This window comes from Danio rerio, chromosome 23 (assembly GCF_049306965.1).
Source record: "Danio rerio strain Tuebingen ecotype United States chromosome 23, GRCz12tu, whole genome shotgun sequence".
NCBI lineage: Eukaryota > Metazoa > Chordata > Actinopteri > Cypriniformes > Danionidae > Danio > Danio rerio.
The window spans coordinates 5147136-5172862 of NC_133198.1; the positions used below are offsets into that span (position 1 = coordinate 5147136).

At 35.5% G+C, this 25727-nt stretch overlaps 1 protein-coding gene across 3 annotated transcripts in view; it reads left to right on the forward strand.

The window, feature by feature from the left end:
* Positions 1-16915, forward strand: part of kcna10a (potassium voltage-gated channel, shaker-related subfamily, member 10a) — a 28619-nt gene extending 11704 nt beyond the window's left edge. Inside the window, exons 2-3 of one of the 3 annotated variants that reach the window (XM_073939736.1) lie at positions 10540-10661; positions 14338-16915. In XM_073939736.1, coding sequence (XP_073795837.1) covers positions 14431-16137 — 1707 coding nt within the window. In that variant the 5' untranslated portion in view covers positions 10540-10661; positions 14338-14430 and the 3' untranslated portion in view covers positions 16138-16915. Of the gene's footprint in view, positions 1-3169; positions 3241-10539; positions 10662-14337 lie in introns of those variants that run through there. The other 2 variants (XM_073939737.1, XM_002667273.7) reach the window with 2 other exon arrangements.
* The last annotated feature ends 8812 nt before the right edge of the window (positions 16916-25727 follow it).

A 25727-nucleotide genomic window follows, 5' to 3' on the forward strand; every position in this document is an offset into this window, starting at 1 on the left:
CTGCAGCTCCGCTCTTCTTATTTATTGTCTCGCAGCCCCATGAGCAAAATGCAGCCTGCAGGGTAATGATGATGCAAGTATCATTCCGGCCACACAAGTGTAACAGCGCCTTTGTGGTCCAGTGGTCAGCACACTACGTTTCGACGTGTTCGATCCTCACCTGAGTAATTTTTTTTTTCATTCTTTTGAATTTTTATTGTTAAGACATATAAAACTTTAAGGTTGTTGAACATTTGAAGTTCTGAAGCAGCTGTTTTCTTGAAAAAGACGTGATAGTGTAATTAGAAACTGAATTTGAAATGACCTTATTTTAATATAGTCAGTCGTGAACTGAGGTGGGTAAGCACCAAGCATATTTTGTTTGCCCTACTTAAGTTTAGTAATGTCTGCAAAATATAGTAGCATTCCCCAAGACATTAAATTCATGTTTTAAAAGCTGAATATCTTGTCAGAAAAATGGAAAACGCCTCCTTTTTTATCATTTTGTAAGCCAGACATTAAAATGTTTAGATTCGTTTCTCACCCTGACAACTCAAGTGTGGAAATCATTGTTAAACATACAAAGTTCATGCATGTTCTACATTTTTCCAACACTATCTGGGTTTCATTTACCTTGTGTTTTTTACCCAAATTTTTAAAAGGCACATATTTTACTCCTTTTACAAAATGTAAGATAGGACTTTGGCATCTCCAGAATATGTCTGTAAAGTTTCAGCTCAAAATAGCCAGCAGACAATTTATTATAACCTTCAGAATATACCAATGTTGGTGTTTGAGTAGCTGTTTTGTAGCCTGTGGCTTTAAATGCTAATGAATTCATTCAATGTATTGGCTCGTTTCAGGCCCGGATTGGCTAATCGGTTCCCGGTTGGCTGGTCCGTTTTTTGGCAACGAGGGCCGGTGTTTCTAGCTGTTGCACTCTTAGCAGTCGCACTTTTTTCATTTATTTATTTATTTGACCATATCCTCACTCTTTTTATTCATTATTTTGCTGCAGCTCCGCTCTTCGTATATATTGTCTCGCAGCCCCATGAGCAAAATGCAGCCTGCAGGGTAATGATGATGCAAGTATCATTCCGGCCACACAAGTGTAACAGCGCCTTTGTGGTCCAGTGGTCAGCACACTACGTTTCGACGTGTTCGATCCTCACCTGAGTAATTTTTTTTTTCATTCTTTTTAATTTTTATTGTTAAGACATATAAAACTTTAAGGTTGTTGAACATTTAAAGTTCTAAAGCAGCTGTTTTCTTGAAAAAGACGTGATAGTGTAATTAGAAACTGAATTGGAAATATTATTTTAATATAGTCAGTTGTGAACTGAGGTGGGCCGGTCTAATGCTTGAAACTCCAGGGCTAAAAAGGAGTCCCACTCCGGCCCTGGCTCGTTTCCACTGACTGGTACAGTACGGTATGTTTCGGGTCTGTACGGGTCACCTTTATCAGGCTTGCATTTCCACTACCAAAGGTACCCTTTTGGTGGGCGTGGTGTATGACAGAAAGTTTCAGTCGACAGCCTTTTCGCTTAAGAAAATGTCTACAGTAAAGCTGTACGATGCTTTGTACTCATAAATACTTCTGTACAAATGTTTAGTACTAACTTCTCTGTCAACATGAGTTGATTATAACTGCAGATCAATAACAGTGCAAAATAGGTGTGATGTGCTCTGATTTCCTGGTTCTGGTCAGAATTCTGGCTGCAGCGTTCTGGATGAGCTGCAACTGTCTGACTGCCTTTTTGGGAAGACCAGTGAGGAGTCCGTTACAGTAATCCACCCTGCTGCTGATAAAAGCATGAACAAGTTTCTCTATGTCTTCACTGGAAACAAAGCATCTGATTCTTGCTATGTTTTTGAGATGATAGTATGCTGATTTACTAACTGCTTTGACATGACTATTAAAACTCAGATCTGACTCCAGAGTCACATCAAGATTCTTGACCTTATTTTTGGCTGTTTGACCTTTAGTGCCAAGGTACGCATTCTCCTTGAGAACCTCATCTCTGTTCCCAAACGCAATGACTTCAGTTTTCTCTTTGTTTAACTGAAGAAAATTTTGGCACATCCAATTGCTCATTTCATCAATGCATTGGCAGAGGGTGTCAATGGGGCTGTAGTCATTAGGCAGTAAGGCTAGGTAGATCTGAGTGTTATCAGCATAGCTGTGGTAGAAGATTTGTTTCTTTCTCATTATTAGGCTCACATTCAGATTACATTTTGCCATAAGTGCCAAATCTTTCCCTTAAATGGCCCACATATGAAGTTGAATCTTTGGCCCCCCTTTGCCATTGTACAGGTGGGCCACTTCAGGCTCACATTAATTTTGTCTGAGCTGAAGGAATACCACCAGTGCCGCATAACTGCCTAAAGTTGCCCACATTAGTATGCTATCTCGCTAGGGATGTGCACAAATGTAAACTTCACAAGTGGGCTAATAATTTAGCAGTTTACCTTATATCATCAATTAAGCCAATAACACATTCATCATCTGCACAACCGAATAAAAATTGCTGTAAGCTATAGCAGGCTATAAACTCTTATGACCCGATAATAAAAAATGGTCAGACAGTTTTTCCCTGTCACTGACCATCAGCTGTCTGCAGATGATGGAGTTGATCTGTGAGTGTGGAGGACGGATGTCTAGCCATCGAGCTAGACTGATCTGTAAATAAGCAGACTGTAGATTGATGTGGTATGTAATGGAGCGCTCTCCTGGATATTGATGCTGCATGAGGTAAAGCACCAGTTGACTGGTCAGAGCCAATATGTAACCGGTCAGGCGTGTCTAACAAGTCGTGATGAGCATAAAATCTATCGCATGACAGTTAACAGCTGTTTTACATGGCGCTCAGACGTCTCTTCATGCTTAAGGTGAAAAGGTGAGACGTTGAGAAGAGATTGGTTACAGCACTGCTTTGTGGATCTCTTCATCCTAAAAATCTGATTGTGTGGTTTGTGATGACAAATGCGTCCGTGTCTTGCATTTGTGATCGTGTGTACAGTATGGGTGTGTTTCTTTGCGCAAGTGTGTGTGTTTATTTATGTGCAAACGAATGCCTCTGTGAGTTTGTGTTTGTGTGTCTGCATGTGTGTGCGTAGCTGTTTGCGTAGTGTCATCTCTAGTTTCTCTCCAGCATAAGGTTACCCAATGCTGACTTTAAGAGATTAAGCCACTCTGAACCCAAATGTAGAACAAGCAACAGGCAGAAACAGCAGCTGGTAGGAGACCCTCTCTCTTGAGAGGTAGGCCTGTGTATGTGTGGATGCGTGTGTGGGGCTGATGAGTATTAGGCAACATCTGCTCAGGCATCCTGCTGCGTGTTTTCTGGCAGGAATGTCGTGAATGCTCATTAGGAGAGGTCTGCTTGGAATAATTTCAGTTTGTGAGTGAAATAAGTGCAGTTGTAAGTTTTGAATTGTAGATTGACAGTTCATTTTTAGATTTATTTAGTGGCTTGAATGCATTTTTTTATGTAATTATTATATTTCACCAACAAAAAAAAAATTCTGTCTTCATTTAATCTCCCTTCACATGTTCTAAACTTTGAAAACTTCTGTTGAACACAAAATAACATATTGGTATCAATTTATTTTAACACATTTTGTTGAATTTAGGTTACATTGCATCTACATGCCAACTAATTCTCATTAGATCATAAGTAGACAGGTTGGGGTGGGTGTAAGTTGACATGTACTTGCAAAGTTTCTTATAGTCAGTTAAATGTCTGGTGATGGAGCAGTATCAACAGATATTAAGTAGACAGTCTACTAATACTCTAATGAGAAGTAATTGGCATGTAGTTGCACTGCAACTTTTAGTCAACAAAATGTACAATAGGGACCATCAAAATAAAGTGTTACCAATTAGTTTCAATAATGCTGCTTGTTGGCACATACTGACTTCCATAGTGTTTTATTCAAAGTCATTTGGTGCGAGCAACCAGCATTTTTCAAAAAATATATTTTGTGTTCAGTAACAAGAAAACTAGATGAAGGAGAGTAAATAATCAAGTCATTTTGATTTTGACTATTGTGAATTGTACCTTTACATGGTTATTAACAAAATAAAATGATTGTTTTGTGATTTAATTTTAGAATATAAAATAAAACAGAACCAAAACTGTTTATTAATATTATTTTTTATTATTATTTTTATTATTATTATTATTATTTAATATTTTTTATTATTATTATTATTAGTTTTATTATTATTATTATTATTATTATTATTATAGGTTTGAAATTAGCATTTGCATAAAAATATTTTTATATTATTTTTATATTTATAAATTTTTTTATTGTACATTTCTGTAGAAAACAAAAAATCATCATGTTCTGCTGCTTTAAAAATTGTGTTTTTAGTCCTTATAAATTTCTTAAGTTGTACATTAAAACCAATATTGTGTAGTTATTTCCAGTTTAAAGTTTAAAGTTTAATCCAATGTGTTACTTGCAGTTTCTTATGATTTGTGGAATTTGTAAAACAGTTCCTGATTAAAATAAAACTACATTTTTGCTCCCCAAGAATTCTTAATTGTCAACTAATCACAATAGATATAAAACTCTATTAAATGTATTAATTATTTCATATTGATTTATCTATCATTTATATAAAAAAGAAAATGCAAAGTACTTTGTGACTTTTTTATGTATATCTGTGTGCAATTTACATATAATAAATACCTGTTGCTCAATATGTACACCGCAAACTCCAAAAAGTTAAGGTAACTCAAAGCATTTGGGGAAACCGATTGCAACAAACTATTTAAGTTCAAATCCTAATCCTAATGAGTACTGTGAATTTAATCTATTTGAGTTGAAGCAATTTGAGCACAGTAAAACCCAACACATGAAGAGAACTCTCTCTGAGAGAAATCAACTGAGTACTGTAAAACTCAATAAGTTAAGGCAACTCAAACCCTTTAAGGAAACCCATTGCTACAAACCATTTGAGTTAAACTAATCCAGTTGAGTACTGTGAACTTACTTCATTTAAGTTGGTGATGAGGTATTTAATGCTTTTTAGGTATTTTTTGCTTTTTAAATCTTTTTAAATGAGTAGAATTAACTTTCAGTAAATTTTGAGCTAACTACATTTTAACTATATATAACTTTATACATTTGATAAAATTGACTGTTGGGTTTTATAGTATACAGTTGAAGTCAGAATTATTAGCCCCCCTTTGAATTATTATTATTTTTTTTTATATGTATTTCTCAAATAATGTTCAACAGAGCACGGAATTTTTCACAGCATGTCTGATAATATTTTTTTCTTCTGGAGAAAGTCTTATTTGTTTTATTTCGGCTAGAATAAAAGCAGTTTTTAATTTTTTAAACACCATTTTAAGGTCAAAATTATTAGCCCCTTTAAGCCATATTTGTTTTCAATAGTCTACAGAACAAACCATCGTTATAGAATAACTTTCCTAATTACCCTAACCTGCCTAGTTAACCTAATTAACCTAGTTAAGCCTTTAAATGTCACTTTAAGCTGTATAGAAGTGTCTTGAAAAATATCTACTACAATATTATTTACTGTCATCATGGCAAAGATAAAAAGTGAGTTATTAAAACTATTATGTTTAGAAATGTGTTGAAAAAATTTTATCTCTTCGTTAAACAGAAATTGGGAAAAAAATTAACGGGGCTAAAAATTCAGGGCGGCTAATAATTCACTTAATTCAATAATTAACTTCAACAGTATATAACTATAATTTTCTTTTCGGCTTAGTCTCTTTATTAATGTGGGTTGAAAAAATAGCTTAAGGGGGCTAATAATTTTGACCTTAAATTTTAAATTTTTGTTTTTTAATTAAAAACAGATTTTATTCTAGCTGAAATAAGACAAATAAGACTTTATCCAGCAGAAAAAAATATTATCACACATACTGTGAAAATTTCCTTGCTCTTTAAAACATTGTTTGGGAAATATAAAAAAATGACTCATATATATGACTAAAGTGTATATAGACTAATATTCAAATTACAGAATATAACATCTTTAATTTATTTCATAACTTTCACATTAAATGAAACAGTAGTCACTTATCTCACTAGCATTTCCTCTTTTTACGTCTTTGTTTTTATTTTTATTCATCTTTATTTAATTTGTGTGCTTTGTTTGTTCCTGTACATTGCTGTTTTTTCCCACATTCACACATGTTGTAATTTGTTTCCTTGCATAATGACAGTCTCTCTCTCTCTCTCTCTCTCTCTCTCTCTCTCTTTCTCTCTTAATGTCTCCGTGACGCACATGTTCTCTGTTTTCTGGTCAGTGGCAGTTGAGCAGGATGACTCATTTTTGGCGTCTTTAATTAAACATCTGTCTGTGCCTCTAAATCACACTCCCGCTTGACATTTAGCTTAATAATATACCACAGATCGAAATCACTGACACATGTGCATGCATAAAATACATTTATTTTATTAATGTACAAATGAATATTCTTGAATCTATTATTAGAAGTAGCAGTAGTAGTACTAGAAGTAGTAGTAGTAGTAGTTGTAGTAAAGCTCTCTGCTAACTAATCTTTGAACTGGGTTTAAATAAATGAAAGTTTTAAGTGAATTTCCAAGTGAAAATAGGTAAACAGTGATGCAATATTGGATGAAAGATTGGATAAAAGATCTCTGAATTCTGGCTTTTAGACTAAACTGAAGACTGAAACTGAAAAAGTTGGCACCTGTTTTATTCCCATTTTATTGTCCATCAGGCAAAAAAGACACATTTTGAAAGACACAATTCATTCATTCATTCATTCGTTCATTCGTTCGTTCGTTCGTTCGTTCGTTCGTTCGTTCGTTCGTTCGTCCATTCATTCATTCATTCATTCATTCATTCATTCATTCATTCATTCATTCATTCATTCATCCATTCTCCTTCGGCTTAGGCCCTACCCTTCAGGCACAGGACATCAACATGACGTCATATTGACATTGTCCCCCAACGTACTTCAACATACCACAACGTCATGGGGACGTTGGATTTTGTTTGGTCCAATGTACAACATAAAATCAACCAAATATTAATGTCTAATCATGGTACACCTTGAAGTTGTGTGGACGTTACCACTTTGACATCTATCAGATGTTGGGTTTTGGTCACTTTCCAACACACCCTAAAATCAACCAAATATTGCTTTTGGACATCAAAGTATCTTTGTCCGTAGACGCTGGCTACAGTGAATTTTAATCACCTGACATGATGAACTAAATCTAGCATAATATTAACGATCTTGTGTGCCTGCTGGGTAATTTATTAGGGGTCGCCACAGCAGAATGAACCACCCAGAACAACACTATAAGTAGAAGAACAATTTTCACAGTTACAAAAGGAATGCAAGTGACATATTGAATATCAGGCCCATATACAGGGGTTGTTTTGTTGGTTCGAAAGACCCACTCCCCTACAGACAAAGTCCAGAATTTGGCTCATATATGAGCTCATTTGTCCCATTTTTGGCAGTATGCCATCATAAATTAAGAAAATAACCGATAGAAGAAGGCTTTAGGACAAATTTAAATATAATTTATTATTAAAATGATAATAATGATGATGGTAATGATGGACCCTTCATGCACTCAACGACCGCAGGTTTGCTCACGTAGCAGAAGGGGCGGAGCTATCGGTCGCACATGTTGGATAACTTTATTTATTTTGGATTCAGAAAGCAAAATTAATTTTCCTACGAAAATGATCACAGCGCCTCCCGATGTTGAATGCGGATCTACTCACGGCAGGTTTTATTTGATTATTTGGTCGTTTATTTCACTGATTTGGTGACCGTCAAACATCATCAGGGAAACGGTTTGAATTTCCGCTTAGTAAAAATACATTAGTGTGCCATTTGGGACGACACTACACATATATATATATATATATATATATATATATATATATATATATATATATACAGGGCCGGAGTGGGACTCTTTTTTTAGCTCTGGGGTTTCAAGCCTTAGACCGGCCCACGTCAGTCGACGACTGACAATATTAAAATAACGTCATTTCCAATTCAGTTTCAAATGACACTAACACGTCTTTTTCAAGGACACAGCTGCTTTAGAACTTCAAATGTTTTTCATAAATTTGAGAACATTAAATCTTTATAGATATCCAGTCCTTTGTAACATTCGTCACACACACACACACACACACACACACACACACACACACAAAAAATGTATTCCTACATAAGTAACCCAAACAGTATTTTATGTCTTAACACTGAAAAAACACATATTTTACTATGGTGAGGTTGGAACTCGGGTCGGCTGCGTCAATGCGTAACGTGCTAATCACTAGACCACGATGGCACTGTTGAGCATTGCAATGTTATCTGCTCCTATTGATGTCTACTCTTTTTTTTTTCTCCCCATTTTAGATTTCTGATCAAGTTATGTTAACATTAAAAGTTAAGATTTATTAATGTAGTAAATCATCTGATTTTTATTGAGCAGGTGTAATATTCATTAATTTTAATTAATATTCACTAAGGTGCCGCTGTTTGGGGTGGAATGGGGTGCAGCCCGCAGGTTAATGATAATCATCAATAACCTGCGGGCTGCATTTAGCTCACGCGGTTGCGATAAAATAAATAAAAAGAGCGGAGCTGCGGCAAAATAACGATTAAAAAGAGCAAGGTTATGGTCAAATAAACAAATAAATAAAAAAAGTGCAACTGCTGAGAGTGCAAGCAGCTAGGAGCACCGGCCCTCGCGGCCAAAAAACGGACCGGCCCACCGGGAATTCTCCCGGTTCTCCAGATTAGCCAATCCGGGCCTGTATATATAATTATATACTATCTTGTTGAATGTGTAAGTGCATAAGTACATGTGCCATTTAGGATGCAGCTTGGGTCTCTAGTACTTTATACATCTCTGTTCATTTGTGCTTATTTTTTTACTGAAAGTGAGTAACACTCACTTACATATCGATCTAAACGTTGCTTCTAGTAAAGTGGACGGTGTCTGGATGTTTGTAATCGGTATATATTGATTCAACGGTATTTTCAGCCATTATATCAGGTAACTGAATCTCAGTCTTCTTTATATTGTGTGTGCCTGATGCTGCGTTCACACCAGACGCGGAACGCGCGTCAAGCGCGAGTGATTTACATGTTAAGTCAATGCAAATGCGCGAATAGACATCCTGCGACGCGATAAGCGCGAATGAAGCAAATTGTTTGAATTGAGAATTGAGCGTTTTGCGCGTTTGACGCGCTTAACGAGCGTTTCGCGCAAAATCTCTCGAATTCGAAAATCTGAACTTCAGCGTACATTTGCGCCGCGTTAACTAATCAGAAGCTGCCTCTTGTGGAGGCGTGATTGTGACGTAGAACCTGTTGACAACAGTTCATCAAACTCAGCTTGGCTCAGTCAGAAGCACCGCTGAAAGCCTCCGTCATCCAGGTTAAGTTTCTGGAGGAGTTCATGAGCTCACAGAGCTGGATGCACCTCTGAAAGGATGTAGTGGACTCAGACATGACCCTAAACGTATCGACGCTGTTTTTCAGTCTTCATAAAGCACATAAACATGGTTATTTTCTTCATAAAATCCATGTTTGCCCTTTAGCTATGAAGCTAAAGTCTTCGGGCAGACAGAAGCCCTGCCCATCACGCGAATCCGCGTCTGTTCTAAAGTGAATTTGACACGCGAATGAAGCGGGGTTTGACGCGCGAATGAAGCGAGTAAACTTAAATGTTCACACGGCTATTTACGTGCGAATAGCGCGATTTATCTACTCGTTCCGCGTCTGGTGTGAACACAGCATGAGAGTGAACACGTAAGTTCCTGGTTGTAGTTCATAGAATGACCACTGATGTCACTAACTACAAACGTTTCTGAACTCTACATATCAACTCTTGAAGTTATTGTAAAGCGTTACCAAAATTTAAGTTGAGGTTATCAGGTTTAAAAGCAGAGGCAAATGCTGGCTCTTTTACTAATGACTTGTAGAGCAGTTTGGCTGAAGCACTGCAGCATTTCCTCTGAACTCAATGCAGGTCAGTGGAATAGTAAGTGAATTAGATGAGGGGCGATTGTTTTCCCCACAGTCTTGGCCTTTACCGGGCCTGCAGTTTCTCTTTCTCTCTCTGCTTCATTCTCTCTGCTACTATCTCTCGACTTCTCTTTCAGCGGCTCTCCTGTTCGTGCAGGCCAGGACTCTGGTGTCAAGTGTTTGACAGGGGTTGCGCTTTAGCTGAGGTGATGTCCGGCCGACTGTCATGTCAGAGGTGTGTCAGCAAAGAAACAGAATCGTCTGTGTCACATTAAGAAGTGCAGGGAAGCGGTCCAAACATCTGCTCAGATGCAACATTCTTGAGTTTGGAACAGCAGGAGGAAAGGGGAATACAGAGTAGCTTTGCAATCATTAAAATTAAGAATGTTTTTAAGTAAGGTATAAATTCAACACAGGCTCATTGTGAAAATGTATACATTTCTGGAGAGTGCAAATGATGTAGCCAGAGCTATGTATGGCTGAATTTCGTCTTTAAAACAAATGCTACAATGGTTTCTGTTTCCTTTCACGCTACCAGCTGACCGCTTACCTCTGTGTGGACAGCTTTTCTACTGTTGCCAGTTTGCTCAGTAGCTCGCCATGTATGTCAGTGGACGACGACGGGGTTCGAGTTTGGCAAAGAACGGTTCCAGAAAGCAGGTAAATCAAAAACAAAAGGCAAAAAATAAAATAAACAAGTAAATACTAGGGTGAGAATGTGGCAATTGTTGCTTTTGAAAACACCATAGAGTTTAGGGAAGGTGGTGGGGGTAATCGGTTAGTCAGTGAGTCGACAGTGGCCTCTGGTGAATTTAAGCAAGAACAGCAGACGTGAATGCCGAAATTTGAGATCTGAAAAAGTGTACACAGCGACCTTTGGTGGATTCACAAAAACTGCAAAAAAAAAACTGCAAAAAAAAAACAAATGAGTAAGGTGAAGCTGCAGGCCCGGAGACCCAGCTGCAGGCTCAGACCTGCACGCTCAGACCTGCCAGACTTATCATTATCTCAGACAGTGCCACTTGCTGTTGGGTTGGGTGAAGCGCCAGCTGCACGCTCAGACCAGGACTTTCTAGCAGGTAGCAACATCAGACACGTAAGCATTCCTGAAATCCATATAATAATGTGACTTACATCTTACTTAAGAAGCTAAAGCCGTTTTTTAGGACATAGAGATTCTCTGCAGTATTTCATTTTCATGCACATTTTATGTCAAATCGTCATTAATGTAACATGCCTCAGCTATTGTGTTTTTGTACATATTTGTCTATTTTTATTTTACCTTAGATACGTAAAGATTTGTCACATGTACTTACATTGTTACATGTACTTACTGTAGAGATGAAAGTGAATTATGTATACTTACATGCAACTAAACCTAAACCAAACCTAACCCTAGCCCTATAAAATGTACACGTTGTTCATTAAAATTCATTAGTGTTTAAATATACAATGCATTGTACATTGTGACAGACACACCATAAAACAGAGCATAATTAATCGTTATTCAAATACTGTGCATAAAAGACTATATATATATATATATATATATATATATATATATATATATATATATATATATATATATATATATATATATATATATATATATACACACACACACAGTTTAAGTCAATTATTAGCCCTCCTGGTTATTTTTTTTTCCAATTTCCATTTAATGGAGATATAACAATACTAGCCATTTGTCATTTTTACTAGCCACAATTTTGTTGTTGGGAAAATACATTTTATATGCATAAATATGACTTTGACATGCTAAAATGACTTGATTTAGATTTTGTGGAATGTCCACATGCCTCCTCATTTATTTGACTTTTTGTGTATGTTGTGTAAGAGCTTGCTCAGTGAGCATGAGCACATGGGTCATGGTTTCATAGTGTTGTATTACGATTAGTTTTTATTTCACATGACTTTTCAGAGCTCAAATGATTTACCAAATATATCTCTATAACCACACTAAAAAAATAAATAAATTATTAGCCAAAAATGTGTCAAAACAAGCAAAATATAGCTGTATACTATACTGTTTATTTAACTAAACATTTCTTTAAAAAACAGTTGACACCAGTTAACTACACATACATGGGAAGTTATTATCCTAAATCCTGTTTAAATAATGGTTAAAGCGAAAGCAACCAGTGCTGCTTACAAAAAGACCAATCTGGAGCTCCTGAAAGCAGCAAGACTGTGGGTGAATGAACATAACTTTGTCTAGTCCAGGGGTTTTCAAAGTGTGAGGCGCGCCTCCCCTGGGGGTGAAGTGGATTTTATACTCTTTAAAGTGTGAAGTTAATATATATATTAAAATTGTATGTATATAATCTGCTTGTAGACTTGCATAGGTGGAATTTGGAGGTGGATTTTGGAGTCAAGGGTTAAACTAGGAGGGATCTTGTGTAATATATGGAGAATAAAGGAAAACAACGGATGTAAAAGGGTATTTAAGTAAAGCCAGCTCATTAGTGAGTCAGAATTTTTCAGACAGAGATACTACTGGGGGTCTCCTGAAAGTTCTCCTTTGTTGTCGACAATAAAGTATATTCTTCTGATATTCATAACCTCCAGACTGAGTTTGATTTAGTAAGAGAAAAACCAAGAAAACCACTACAGGGGGCGCCAGAGCATGTCAGGGGAGGTGCGGGAAAAAATATTATATAATACAAATATAATTATTAAGTTTAATTATTATATGTATTTTTTATTATATTTAAACGTTTTAATTAAACAAAGCTAAAAAAATTATACGTCAAAAATAAGAAAACCTTTTTTACCCAGAAGGCCATAGCTGTGAATTTGCTTCTGTTTGGCAAGCCCGCCAATACTGGTATATGCCTGCTAATACAATGGATCGGTTTCTGAGACCCCCCGAATCAAAGCCTTCAAGTTCAGGGCTTAAACCCAAAAGACGACAATATGATGATCAGTATTTGAGTTTAGGATTTACGTGGACAGGACCAGCTGATGAACCACGACCTTTATGTGTGGTTTGTCAAGATATTTTGGCTAATGACAGCATGAGACCCGCTAAACTTCGACTGTTTTGACTGGGATGGACAGTTCTTGGATCTGTTCTATTCATATTGAACCATCATCCTAGTTTTAAAAACGTTATATTAAAATACTTATTACTCTGTAAATAATTGCACTTTCATGCAAATGATGATAAAAGTGAGTTAACAGTCTGACATCTGTCTGTGTCTTTATATATACTGTATATATATGTATATATATATGTATATATATATATATATATATATATATATATATATATATATATATATATATATGTGCGTGTGTGCGTGCGTGCGTGCATGTTTGGGAGGAGGGGGGCGCAAATGGATAAGTTGTGTCAAAAGGGAGGCCCACTGTCTTAAACTTTAAAAAACCCTGGTCTAGTCTGTTTGAAAGAGAACCGATTACATCAGATGTGTTTCCTTACAGTTGTTTCAAGCAAGGAAACAGGAGAGCGCACGTGTTTTAATCAGTCGCGAGCATCCCCTCAGCTGTTGGTGTGAGTGAATATCCTCTAATTCAGTATTCAACTGGCTTTCTTTTGCCCACACCAACAAAGTTATATTTGTCAGTCATGCTGCTTACCCCGCTTTTAAGAAAACAACAATTTAAAAATCATTTTCAACCAGCCAAAGTGGCTAGTGGAGGTGGCTGTCTAACCCGCCACAGCTAAAATCTACCCGCATTGCAATCTACCACAAGAAATGTCAGTATTAAAGTGTATTTTCTGTATTGCAATGTAAATTACTGAACAAACCTGGGTATTGAACTACAAGTGATTTTTCTAATTTGTGATTTTTTTCCTATATCATTTCTTATATAATATTTTAATTCAAAGTACTTAAATGTCCTCAAATGAGTTTTACATCTAAAGTTGCCAGAGCGGAGATCAAGGACCTATAATACAATTATACATTAATAATACTGAAAAAAAAAACATAATATTGATACTATTTATTTAGTGTAAAGAAGTAAAACATGATAGTCTGAAAAATGTTTAATGCTTTCTGCTTCCTCCATAGAATGCTAAATGTGCCCTCACTCTCACATTTGCACAGTAAAAAAAAATCACAGGGAAAGTAAAAATAACACAGTGATGGTTGACATTTTTGGAAGTGTTGTGATGTTGACACCTCCCAAAATATGTCACCTTCACCAGCTGCTCTCCTCAATGTTACACTCAGACACAGCAACCAAAAAAAAAAAAAAAAAAAAACGATGTGCCACTCAAAACGGCATTCACTGCTCTAGTCTGGTTTCATTAGGCAATAACATCCTCTAACTGTTCTTCTCTGGGTTGCAGGTTCCACCACCTTGGATTATTCCCCAGCGTGTTGACCAGTAATTTTGTGCTGGTGAAGGCTGAATTTGGAGGTTGTGTGACATCTGGGGCCACATGACGGTCCAGGCTGGAAGGATAGAGGTGGCGCTAGTTGACTTTGAGACTATGGAGGGTACAGACATTGGTGTGGACAACTTCAATGACCCGGACTATCCCAACGAAATGACAACTTTAACTGTAGAAATGCCAGATTTTGGGCCTGGCACCACATACTGCAACTCTGCAAAAGTGTCGCCGTTTAAGACACCACAAAATTTGGATATACCACAATCACCCATCCTCACCTCTCACGCAAGGGGAGGACGTGCCAGCTGTGCGAGTCTTATTTCCAACTGGAAGTTACTTGTGAACAGTGAAGGAACCCAAAGTGAATCGATCTTCAGTAGACTGACCAAAGATTGCTACGAGGACTTGTTTGTTGACAAGCGAGCGCTTGATGATGGTGATCAGAAGGTCATCATTAACATTGCTGGTCTTCGCTTTGAAACCCGGCTGAGGACCCTTGACCAGTTCCCGGACACTCTCCTGGGTGACCCTATGAAAAGAATGGGCTATTTTGACCCTATGAGAAATGAGTACTTCTTTGACCGCAATCGCCCAAGCTTCGATGGGATCCTTTACTACTATCAATCTGGGGGTAAGATCCGAAGGCCTGCGAATGTACCTTTAGATGTTTTTGCAGATGAGATCATTTTCTACGAGTTGGGACAAGACGCAATGGACCAGTTTCGAGAAGAGGAAGGCTTCATCAAAGATGTAGAGATCCCTTTGCCGTCCAATGAGTTCCACAGGCAGTTCTGGCTGCTGTTCGAATATCCCGAGAGCTCAAATGCAGCCCGAGGAGTTGCTCTAGTTTCCATCTTTGTCATCGTCATCTCCATCATCATCTTCTGCATGGAGACTCTCCCGGAATTTCGAGAAGACCTGGAGATTTTTCCTACAGCAGTTTTGTCCTTCAACGAGACTTATCACTCTGGATCTCCTCTCCCAAGCTCCACTCCAAAAACCATCAGCAGCACCTTCTCCGACCCCTTCTTTATCATTGAGACGGCCTGCATCATCTGGTTCTTCTTTGAGCTCTCAGTGCGTTTCCTGGTTTGTCCCAGCAAGCGGGAGTTTTTCAACAACATCATGAACATGATTGACATAGTCTCCATCGTTCCCTATTTCGTCACTTTAATAACCGAGATTGTGACCACCACCAACAAGTCCAACACGGGGCAGAACATGTCCCTGGCCATCCTGCGAATCATCAGGCTGGTGCGAGTCTTTAGGATCTTTAAGCTTTCCAGACACTCCAAGGGGCTGCAGATTCTCGGCCAGACACTCAAGGCCAGCATGAGGGAACTGGGGCTGCTCATCTTCTTTCTCTTCATTGGTGTCATCCTCTTTTCCAGCGCCATCTATTTCGCAGAGGTGGACGATCCCAACACTCAGTTTGTTAGTATTCCTGATGGATTCTGGTGGGCTGTAGTGACCATGACCACTGTGGGTTATGGAGACATGTGTCCTATTACATTAGGTGGTAAGATTGTGGGCACTCTTTGTGCCATTGCAGGTGTTTTGACCATTGCCCTACCAGTGCCTGTGATAGTCTCCAATTTTAACTATTTTTACCATAGAGAGACCGAGCAGGAGGAGAAGCAGCCCATAGCTGAGTCAACTGAAAAAGCTTTAAAGTCAGGGAACAATACAAAACATGGAAGTAGTTCCTCTTTGAACAAGGTAAACGGGAACTGGCAGACTGAAAAAAAGTGTTAAAACGCACATTTAGCATACATGTTTCTTGAGGGCAATTCTCATCAAACTGGTCTAGGTCATATTTCAACCAAAAATCATGATATTTCACCCCATAACCACTAGTTCAGTGTTATATATTCTGCTGACTTATGTATTTGCATTATCCCAAACGAGATCTAGAGAAATAAGCATTATTATCTAGTGAGTGTGTGTGCTCTGTGACCATGCTAATTATGTCATACACTCTCGATTTCTGTTTTATTTTTAATGTATTTAGACAAAACAGGGAAATACCAAAGTGGCTTTATTATGTTGTGTGTTTTATTTTTTTATTAGACTGCCCAGGGGTGCGTTTCCCAAACAGCCACATAACTCGTGGCTGAACTATCATAGTACCATGCATCGTTTGGCAAAGTAGTGATAAGTGTTTTACAAAACCGTAGTTGCTTTGTCGCAGATCTATCAAGTGAATCACATTAGTTGTAACATAAAACGTCTATAATGATGCTCTAAAAAGGATGGAGTAATAACTTCTTTAGAGAAAAACCTCATACTTTTTTTGTGCAAATTATATTGTTTTAAAGGCACACGCCAAATCCAATTTTAGTTTTGATAAACATGCACTTGTTTTACATATTATTTTAATATATGTTAATGGCACATATAGAGTCTGTTTTTTTTTACCAAGATTATTAAGAATATGCCATTTTCTGTTATAAAACATAAAATCCACTTAGCTAAAACTCTAATCTAATATATAAATCATATAAATTGTTAAGCTAATAGTTGTAATTTACAGGAGGCTATTTATTAAGACAATAAAAATCCTACTCGATAATAATAATAATAATAGAAATAATAACAATAATTAATATTTCTATCAATTTATTATGATTGTTATTATTATTATTACCTGAAACTGAACTGTAAAAATAGTTTGAAAGCAAATTAGACCTAAAAGAAATTACTTTAATGTTTTTTTAACATTCAGTCATCCAAGTTTAAGTGTTGGAACAATCTAACTGAATAGGACATCGGGGGGATAACTGGGGATTGAACATATACTTCTAACTACAGCTCTAGAAGTGCAGTTGGAAACGTACAAGTTTCCAACACAGTTTACGAATACATACCTGCCAACATAAAATCTGGGAGATTGTATCCAGGGGTGCTTGTGAAGTAAAAAAAAAAGGGGGAGGGGAGGGGGGGGGTGCGCGAAGTGCAGAGCTGGGGGGGTGGAGGTAGGTGGTGTGGAGTGCGTGCAAAGTGAAGAGTGCGGGGGTGGGGGGATGGGTGCGTACGAATTTGGTATGAAGATGGTTGCGCGTTGGGTTTATGTGCATGGGGACTGGACCAAAAAGCTGAGGGGGGGAGGTGGGGTATTCCTGAAGTTCCGGTGTGTACGATGTGAAGAGCGGGTATGAAGATGGTTGCGCGTTGGGTTCATGTGCATGGGGACTGGACCAAAAAGCTGAGAGGGGGCGGGGGTGTATTCCGGGAGTTTTCCGGGAGACAGAACAATACAAGAGATGGGCGGGACATGGGTCTGAAATAGGGGAGAAAATGGAAATGGGAGTGTTGGCAGGTATGCGAATATTTGTTGGAACGATGGACTTGGGAAACATCAAATCGATGAACTATGTTCGTAACCATGGAACTTGCAACCTTAGTTGGCTAATGATGGTTTTCGGAAACGCCCCCCAGAGCAGCATTATGACAGAAGTCTATATATTAGCAATGAGTGTTTCTGCCTTGCAACAATTTCTTATTAAAATAAGGCAACTCATTTCTATATTGATTTTGTTGTGAAATATGACCCAGGCAGGTTTTTATGAGATTTATTCAGTAATTGCTTATTATTTATGTTTCAGTGTTCGCTAGGTTTTTTTTAATTTTAGAAAATTTATGCTAATGTTACTCAATTTCAATGATTTAAAAGATATAACAGTTTCTCTGAATATGTACGGTACAGAAACTAGATGGATTTTCATCTGTGTTGCATAATCCTATTATTAAATTATAATTCAACCTAAACCATTGCATAATCTCTTAAAACTATATCTAATCCACTGTTTTAATTATAAATTACCGGATCACTCTGAAATGAAATGAGTAAGTGCATTTTGGTGGCTTAATGCTTCTACCAGCAAATTACCATTTTGGGTAACCTCCAAAAAGGTGCCTTTAATATTTTTCTCCTAAATCATTGTCATATTATTGCCTCTATGTATGTATGTTGTAATGTAATTCCAAATGAGATTGTGTATTTTTTAAGTACATCATTTTGCATCTGAAAGGATGGAAGTATATAGTTTCTTGTGGCACTTTAGAGGAAGCTCAGCCAATGATGAGACGAAATGTATTTAGAGTTTTCCACTCACAGTCCATTTCCACGAGCATATCAGTGCCTTCCACTCAAATGTGAGGCTGTCATACAGGTTTTATGTTGAGTGGGATTCATTTCCTCCTGTTAATGTTGTCTTGAGTTGAAAGCAACAGACCTACTGTATCAAGACTTATTTTCTCAGATTGAACAGTTGTCATACTGTGTTCTTTGGGGATAAAAAAAGAAACAACATTCACCAAAGGACTATATATTACTTAGTAAATAAGTGAAAATATATAAAATATTTTGAGGGGGGAATCAAGGATTTATGAGCCAAGGTCTCATTAAATCATATATATATATATATATATATATATATATATATATATATATATATATATATATATATATATATATATATATATATAAAAATTTTTTTCATATATGAGCATCTTGGTGAGCTGTTCCCCAAGACCTACTGGAGAAAATACATACATTTTCTTTGTGTTTACTGTATGGTGTTAATAACTGCTGCTATTTTATACTTAGAGTTATTTTAGTTTGAATAAGTGTTATGAAGTAGTGTGCTATTGTTGTATTAATGGGTGCAGGAAGAAAACGAAGCAGGAAACTGTCATTAATCTGACATTTATTTGCACATTCTGCCTCTATTCTTTTCAGATTTCCTGAACGTTGTGATATTTGTGCTAGAGAATGAACTGTACGTTTGAACAAACTTTAGAACTTGAATGAAATGAAATGAAACTCCGGGAACTTGAATATCACGTGCTTAGCCTGACAACTGATCATAGATGGTTGTTCATTCATGACTGTAAATAAGTGACTACATAAAGCCATTCAATGTGGTAATTACGGTGTACTGTATGAATTAAAATGATACATGATGTACTTGCTGTGTGTTCGACATGAAACTTTAGTATGATTTGCTCCTTCTCAAATGATGGTTCTTATTAGGAGCGCACCTCTTTTTTTTAAACTTTTAAACATTTCCTGACAAATTAGCCACTTTTCTGACATTTTTTTCCCCTTTAGAACTGCAAGTTTGTCTTATTCAAAATTGTGAGGCATTTGACAGTTTGTAAATTTATGAAATCGGAAAACTGTAAGATACACGATTATACATTTTGTCTTTGCTTTTCACATCTGAAAGTTCATAATATTTGGTAATATTTATTCTTGCAAGTGATTTATATATATATAAAATTTAAAGTTAGAAAGTTAGTTAGAATTACAAGTTAAATATTATACTTATCAGAACAATATACAAATTATGAGCTAATGTTGCTACTTGATTACAAGTAGACTGTTAGGTTGGGGTTGGGGATAGAGCAAGTTGACATGTACATGCATAGTTTCTTATAGTCAGTTAAATGTCTGTTGAAGTAGCAGTATCAACAGATATTAAGCAGACAGTCTACTAATACTCAAATGGACCATCAATAAAACCCCTAACGTTACACTTGTGTTGTCACGACTCGCTCTCTCACAAAGGCACAGATCGCAGGAATTATCAAAACATGCATTTATACACTAACACATACTACAAGCACTGGAACACACCCACATAGGAGTACAGGGTCTTTCAGTAATGACGTTCAGGCCAGACAAAGAACTAGATTGGACTGGATTTAGACAGAGGTAATTACTGTATCCAACACAATCTTACAGCATTTCGTAACTTTTTGATTTAGTTTCTAATACGTATTAAATTTGTACGACCTATTCGTACAATTTAGTACGATTTGCTCATCCCCCAATGACGGTTGGGGTTAGGGGTGGGGTTAGGTAAGGTGCCACACCTTCTTTTTAAAATCATACATTTTGTCAGTTTAGTCAAAGAGCTTAGAATGACCAAGAAGTGACACTCAATAGAACGTTCCATTGCAACAGCAGTGCCCAGCAACAGCCCCGGATTCCGCCATTTTGGAGTGAAAGCGATCGGCCGCCCATTGGATCTTATTGCTGTCGCGATGGCAAGCAGCTGCTTTGTTTTTTATTTATTTATTTAAAAAGCGCATTAAAGCTGAGATACAACCTGAAAGACGACAATACAACACTTACTATCACAATCATCAGCACTTTTAATAGTTTATTAAACAGGCTTTTAATATGATATTTAATATGAGTTTTCATTCCAAAATGGCCGCCACGCCCTCTAGTGGCTGTTTCCCAAATTACACTAGAGTGTCGCCTCTTGCTCATTCTAAGCTCTTTGGTTTAGCGGCGAATTCGTACGAGTTCAGTCATACGAGTTCACCACTAAACTGACAAAACGTAAATTACTTACGTTTCCTCGTGAGATCAGGCTGCTGTACCCTATTATTTTGTATTCCCCTCACCACCCATTTATTTTTTTATTTTTTCATACTATAACTATACATATTACATTCTATATCCTATCTGCTAAACCCGTGATCTTTAAGAAATATAATAACTGTCGCTTAATGTCTATTAATGTTTTTCCTAGTATATCCTTTAGGGTGTATCCTTGAAACCCTATTTTCTTAATTTTTCTTTTAACTTTATTTTTTCATTGTCATACTTTTTACACTCAAGCACCACATGTTCCACAGATTCAATAATATTACAATATTCGAATCTTCCAGATATGTGTTAACCTACATGCAAAGTTGTTTAATCTACAATGTCCAATCCTCATCCCAGTTAGGATAATTTCTTCTTTTCGATTTCTTTCAATAGCCCTCCCTACCCCAACCTTCTGTGTAATACTATATAAATGCCTTCCTTTCTTTTCTTCATCACAACTTTTCGGCCATTTTTTCATAATGGTTTGCAAAACATTAATATCATTTTGAACACAGCCTCATGACGAAAGTTATAGGTGGGCTATTATTTAAAAGCGAAATTTATGTTGCGTCTCCAAAGCTTGTGAAAACAAAAAACATTGTATATGTTAATTCTTTCAACTTATAGATTATTTATTAAGTATGTATATGACATGGGCCTGTTGGTTAGAACTTTTTTGCTGTGGTTTGCATGTGTCAAATTGTAAAAGTGGACTTTAAAAAAAATTAAATAAATAAACAACATCTACTTAATCTATCTATTTAATAATAATCATCATCATCATCATCATATTGTTATTAATATTATTATTAAAGTAGGATTTTTTAAATTTCCCAATAAATAATAAATATAAAATGTCATTTTATTATAAACAGCTTCATTTTTTATTTATTTATTTATTTATATGATTTATAAATGATATTGGAATATGTGTTAGCTTTAGTAAATGATTTTATGTTTTAGAATAGAATATTTAATGTTCAACTTCTCAATCATAATAGTAAAGTAAACACAGGCCCTATATGTGCCATTTATATTTATTTCAGTTAATATGGAAAGCGAGTGCATGTTTTTACCAAATCTAATATTGGATTGTATTTTAAATGCATGTGCGTGTAAAACAATATAACTTGCACAAAGAAATGATGTGGTTTTCCTCTAAAGAAGTAGTTACTCCACCCCGTTTAGAGCGTCATTATGGGTGTTTTACGCTATAACTAATGTGGTTCAAGCGATGGATCTGCGACAGAGAAACACTCGTCACTACGTTCTTTTCTCAAATGATGCATCATACTATGGTAGTTCAGCCACAGCTGCATTCTTAGAATTGAGAAAATGCCAACAAGACAAATGATTAAGGATTTTACGTAAAAAGTACAGATTTTTAAGCAAAAAATTAAAAACATCTATTTTTTAATCCCAAATGTGAATTTATATCAATTATGATTTGTAACATCTCATTTCTAAGGTAAAAAGTCATAATTGCTAAATATAAATTCAAACAGTAGTTTATTTTATGTTCAATAAATAACTTTTTTCTTTCTATTTTTATAAGAGCCTTTTCCTCAGTAACCTATGCTCACATATCGCCTGGATAGTCTCATCATAAAGCGTGCCAGAAAGTTATCCGGCGGTCAGGTCTGTGAGGTCTCCCACCTCTCTGCAAACCCCTATGCTTTATTCACTTACATTGTGTTATATAAGATGCCCTCATTACCGGTAATAACAGGGTTGGCTTTCACTGTAACCTGAGCAGCTTCTCTTTTTCTTTTTCAATAGAGACAGATCATGCTTTCATCAAATTGTTGCATTGGCTGCGTCTGAAATCGCCTACTACATCCTCCCACATAAAAAATAAAAACAAAAACACAATAGTATTTTTTTTTTAATTTTTATAAATACTACTGTAAATGAACTAAATGAGCCATTTTAAGCATATTTCATAGTGACTGATCTCAGAACTAATTTTAGGACAGTTATTGCTCACTGAGCAAAGCAACAAACTGCATTTTTGCTAATTAAGCTGCCAACACCTTAAACATAGGTGGTAATCTCAAAACATCATCATCTTGAACAATCTTCAAACTAAAGGGAAGATTAAACTCAAACAAGTCTTTCTATTCATTTTAAACACCTAAGATTTAAGTGGACGGAACATAAATCAAATAAACTGGCCTAAGAAATCAGAAAAATTGGGTAGTTTCAGCTCATTTTAAACCATTAGTTTGAATAAACAGCAGTTATTTTTTAATGAGTGTACATGACTGACAATTGTCTCTTTTCTGAAATATAAGCAATGTCATTTAAACTATATAAACTGTGATGTAACATTTACCTCAGGAAATGCATTGAGTATTCAAACCTAGCTTGTTAGCAAGGGAATTAATAAATAAATTAGAGAAATGTAATGCTAAGCATATATACCAACACTGAAAAAAAGTGTTGCATGCAGAACTGTTGCAAACAATGTATTTGTGTTGAATTTAAACAAACAAATTAAATTTAATAATGTTTAACTTAATTAGTTTCTTTAAATTCAGCCCAAATAAACTGTTTACAACCACTTAACGTAAAAAAAAAAAAATTGAGTAAATCCAAGAAATCATCTTTGAATATTTTTTTTCAGTGAACAAGTGAATTCACATTATTCTCTTTTAGCTATGGTTTTGCAAATCTAATCAAACTTTCACTATGGTATTTGATTAAATCTGTGGTTATAAAAATTGAGGTCAAGGCAGCAAGAATAATATATATATATATATATATATATATATATATATATATATATATATATATATATATATATATATATATATATATATATATATATATATATATATATATATATATATATACATATATATATACATATATATATACATATATATAAACAATATATTAACAATGTTTTTTTTATTAATAGTAAATTTATAGTAACCATGTATTTAAAAAAATATTAAATTAWWTATATATATATATATATATATATATATATATATATATATATATATATATATATATATATATATATATATATATATATATATATATATATATATATATATATATATATATATATATATATATATATATATATTGTTTTTGCTGCCTTGACCTCAATTTTTATAACCACAGACTGTTATATATATATATATATATATATATATATATATATATATATATATATATATATATATATATATATATATATTTATAATTTGATATTTTTTTAGATACATGGTTACTATAATTTTACTATTAATAAAAAAACATTGTTAATTTCCTTTTGCAGATAGCTGGAGCTTAACTTTGAAACATAACTATAGGACATGAAATGCTGCTTGTACATAGAAACTATGTGGTCAGTTTTCACAATTAATTTTGTACACCACTACAAATGTGTGTTACTCAAAACAATGCAAAATACAGACGAATTACGATGTTTGTTAACATTCAGGATGCGCACGCAGGGAGGTGGCAGAATAAAACTGGGAGCGCTAACATTTACAGTGAGTCAATGACATCCGATGCGTTACAGCAATGGTTCTCAAAGTGGGGGTCGGGACCCCCCGAGGGGTCGCGGGACAATGAAGGGGGGTCGCCTGGTGGTTTCCAAAAATCTATTTATTTTTATTAAACCATAAGAATTACCATATTTTATCCATAACCTTCTGAAGAGAAAAAAATAGTCATTTATACCATATATAGTTACTATAGTAGCTTATAGTTACTACTTCTATTGGATTGCAACCCCTGGGGTAATTGCATTGTATTAAAGACACAGCAATAGCGTCAGATGCAGCAGATTTCATAACACCTGGTTAAACTTTGTGGCCCATTTACAGCTCTCATACATAAAAAAAAAAAAAATTAAAAGAAGAATAGACTTGGGTCTGTATTTAGGTTTCTGTATTTATAACCACCTCAGAGGATATTGGGGGTCACGAGTCACTGGCATTGTCATTTTGGGGGTCGCGGCCTGAAAAGTTTGGGAACCCCTGCGTTACAGAGTTTGTTGTTGTATTAGAAATAAGATATATTGATTGCATATATATATATATATATATATATATATATATATATATATATATATATATATATATATATATATATATATATATATATATATATATATAATGCTTTCAGTGTATTATGTTAACTCGTCACTCAGTGATAAGCACAGTTATTCAGCAAAATTAATGTTACAGTGAGCGGCGTTCGTCTGACAGGTCCATTTGTGATAGCACCCTCCCAATGGATATTGGATAAGATGAAATGAAGCATCCAGCCCCAAATATACAATCTCATTGAAGCTCCAAGTGATTTTACAAGAGAGAAGTTAAACGCCTATGTCTTTGCATGCCAACAATTTTGTTCTGTGTGGTCATGACCAAGAAAAAATGTTTCATGATTACCAGATTCAACACTGCGTATTGCTAAAAACCGCATTGACAGCGAACTACACCTGTTCGGCAGTGTATGTGAACTTACACATAGAGGTAGGGTTGGTTATATATTCGCACATTCTGACTTTCTCCTTAATAATATAATTTCATAAAAGTATTATTTGCAAACTCTAAATAGTGACTATGACTATCAAAGTATTACATTGTTCACAGTCAAATAAACAGTGTTAATGTTGTTTTCAAGTCACACTTGCAGGTTATTTCAGACCGAATATTCAAAGTGTCGTGGTAAACGATAAAGGGAGTGTGCATGTCACAAGTTGTCACTGAATGAATGTGTGAATATAAAACCAACTTTACCTTAAAAACTTACACTTTCACATTTCATTCTTAGCATTCAGTATCTGTAGTTTAATTAACCATATGTAACTGTTTTTACTGAAATCATTGCAGCAATCAAAACCAAGTAATGTGTATGATTCAGCATAGCGTGAACTTATGATATAATATGAGAACTTCCAGCATTTCTAATTAGGTCGTCACTTCATTTA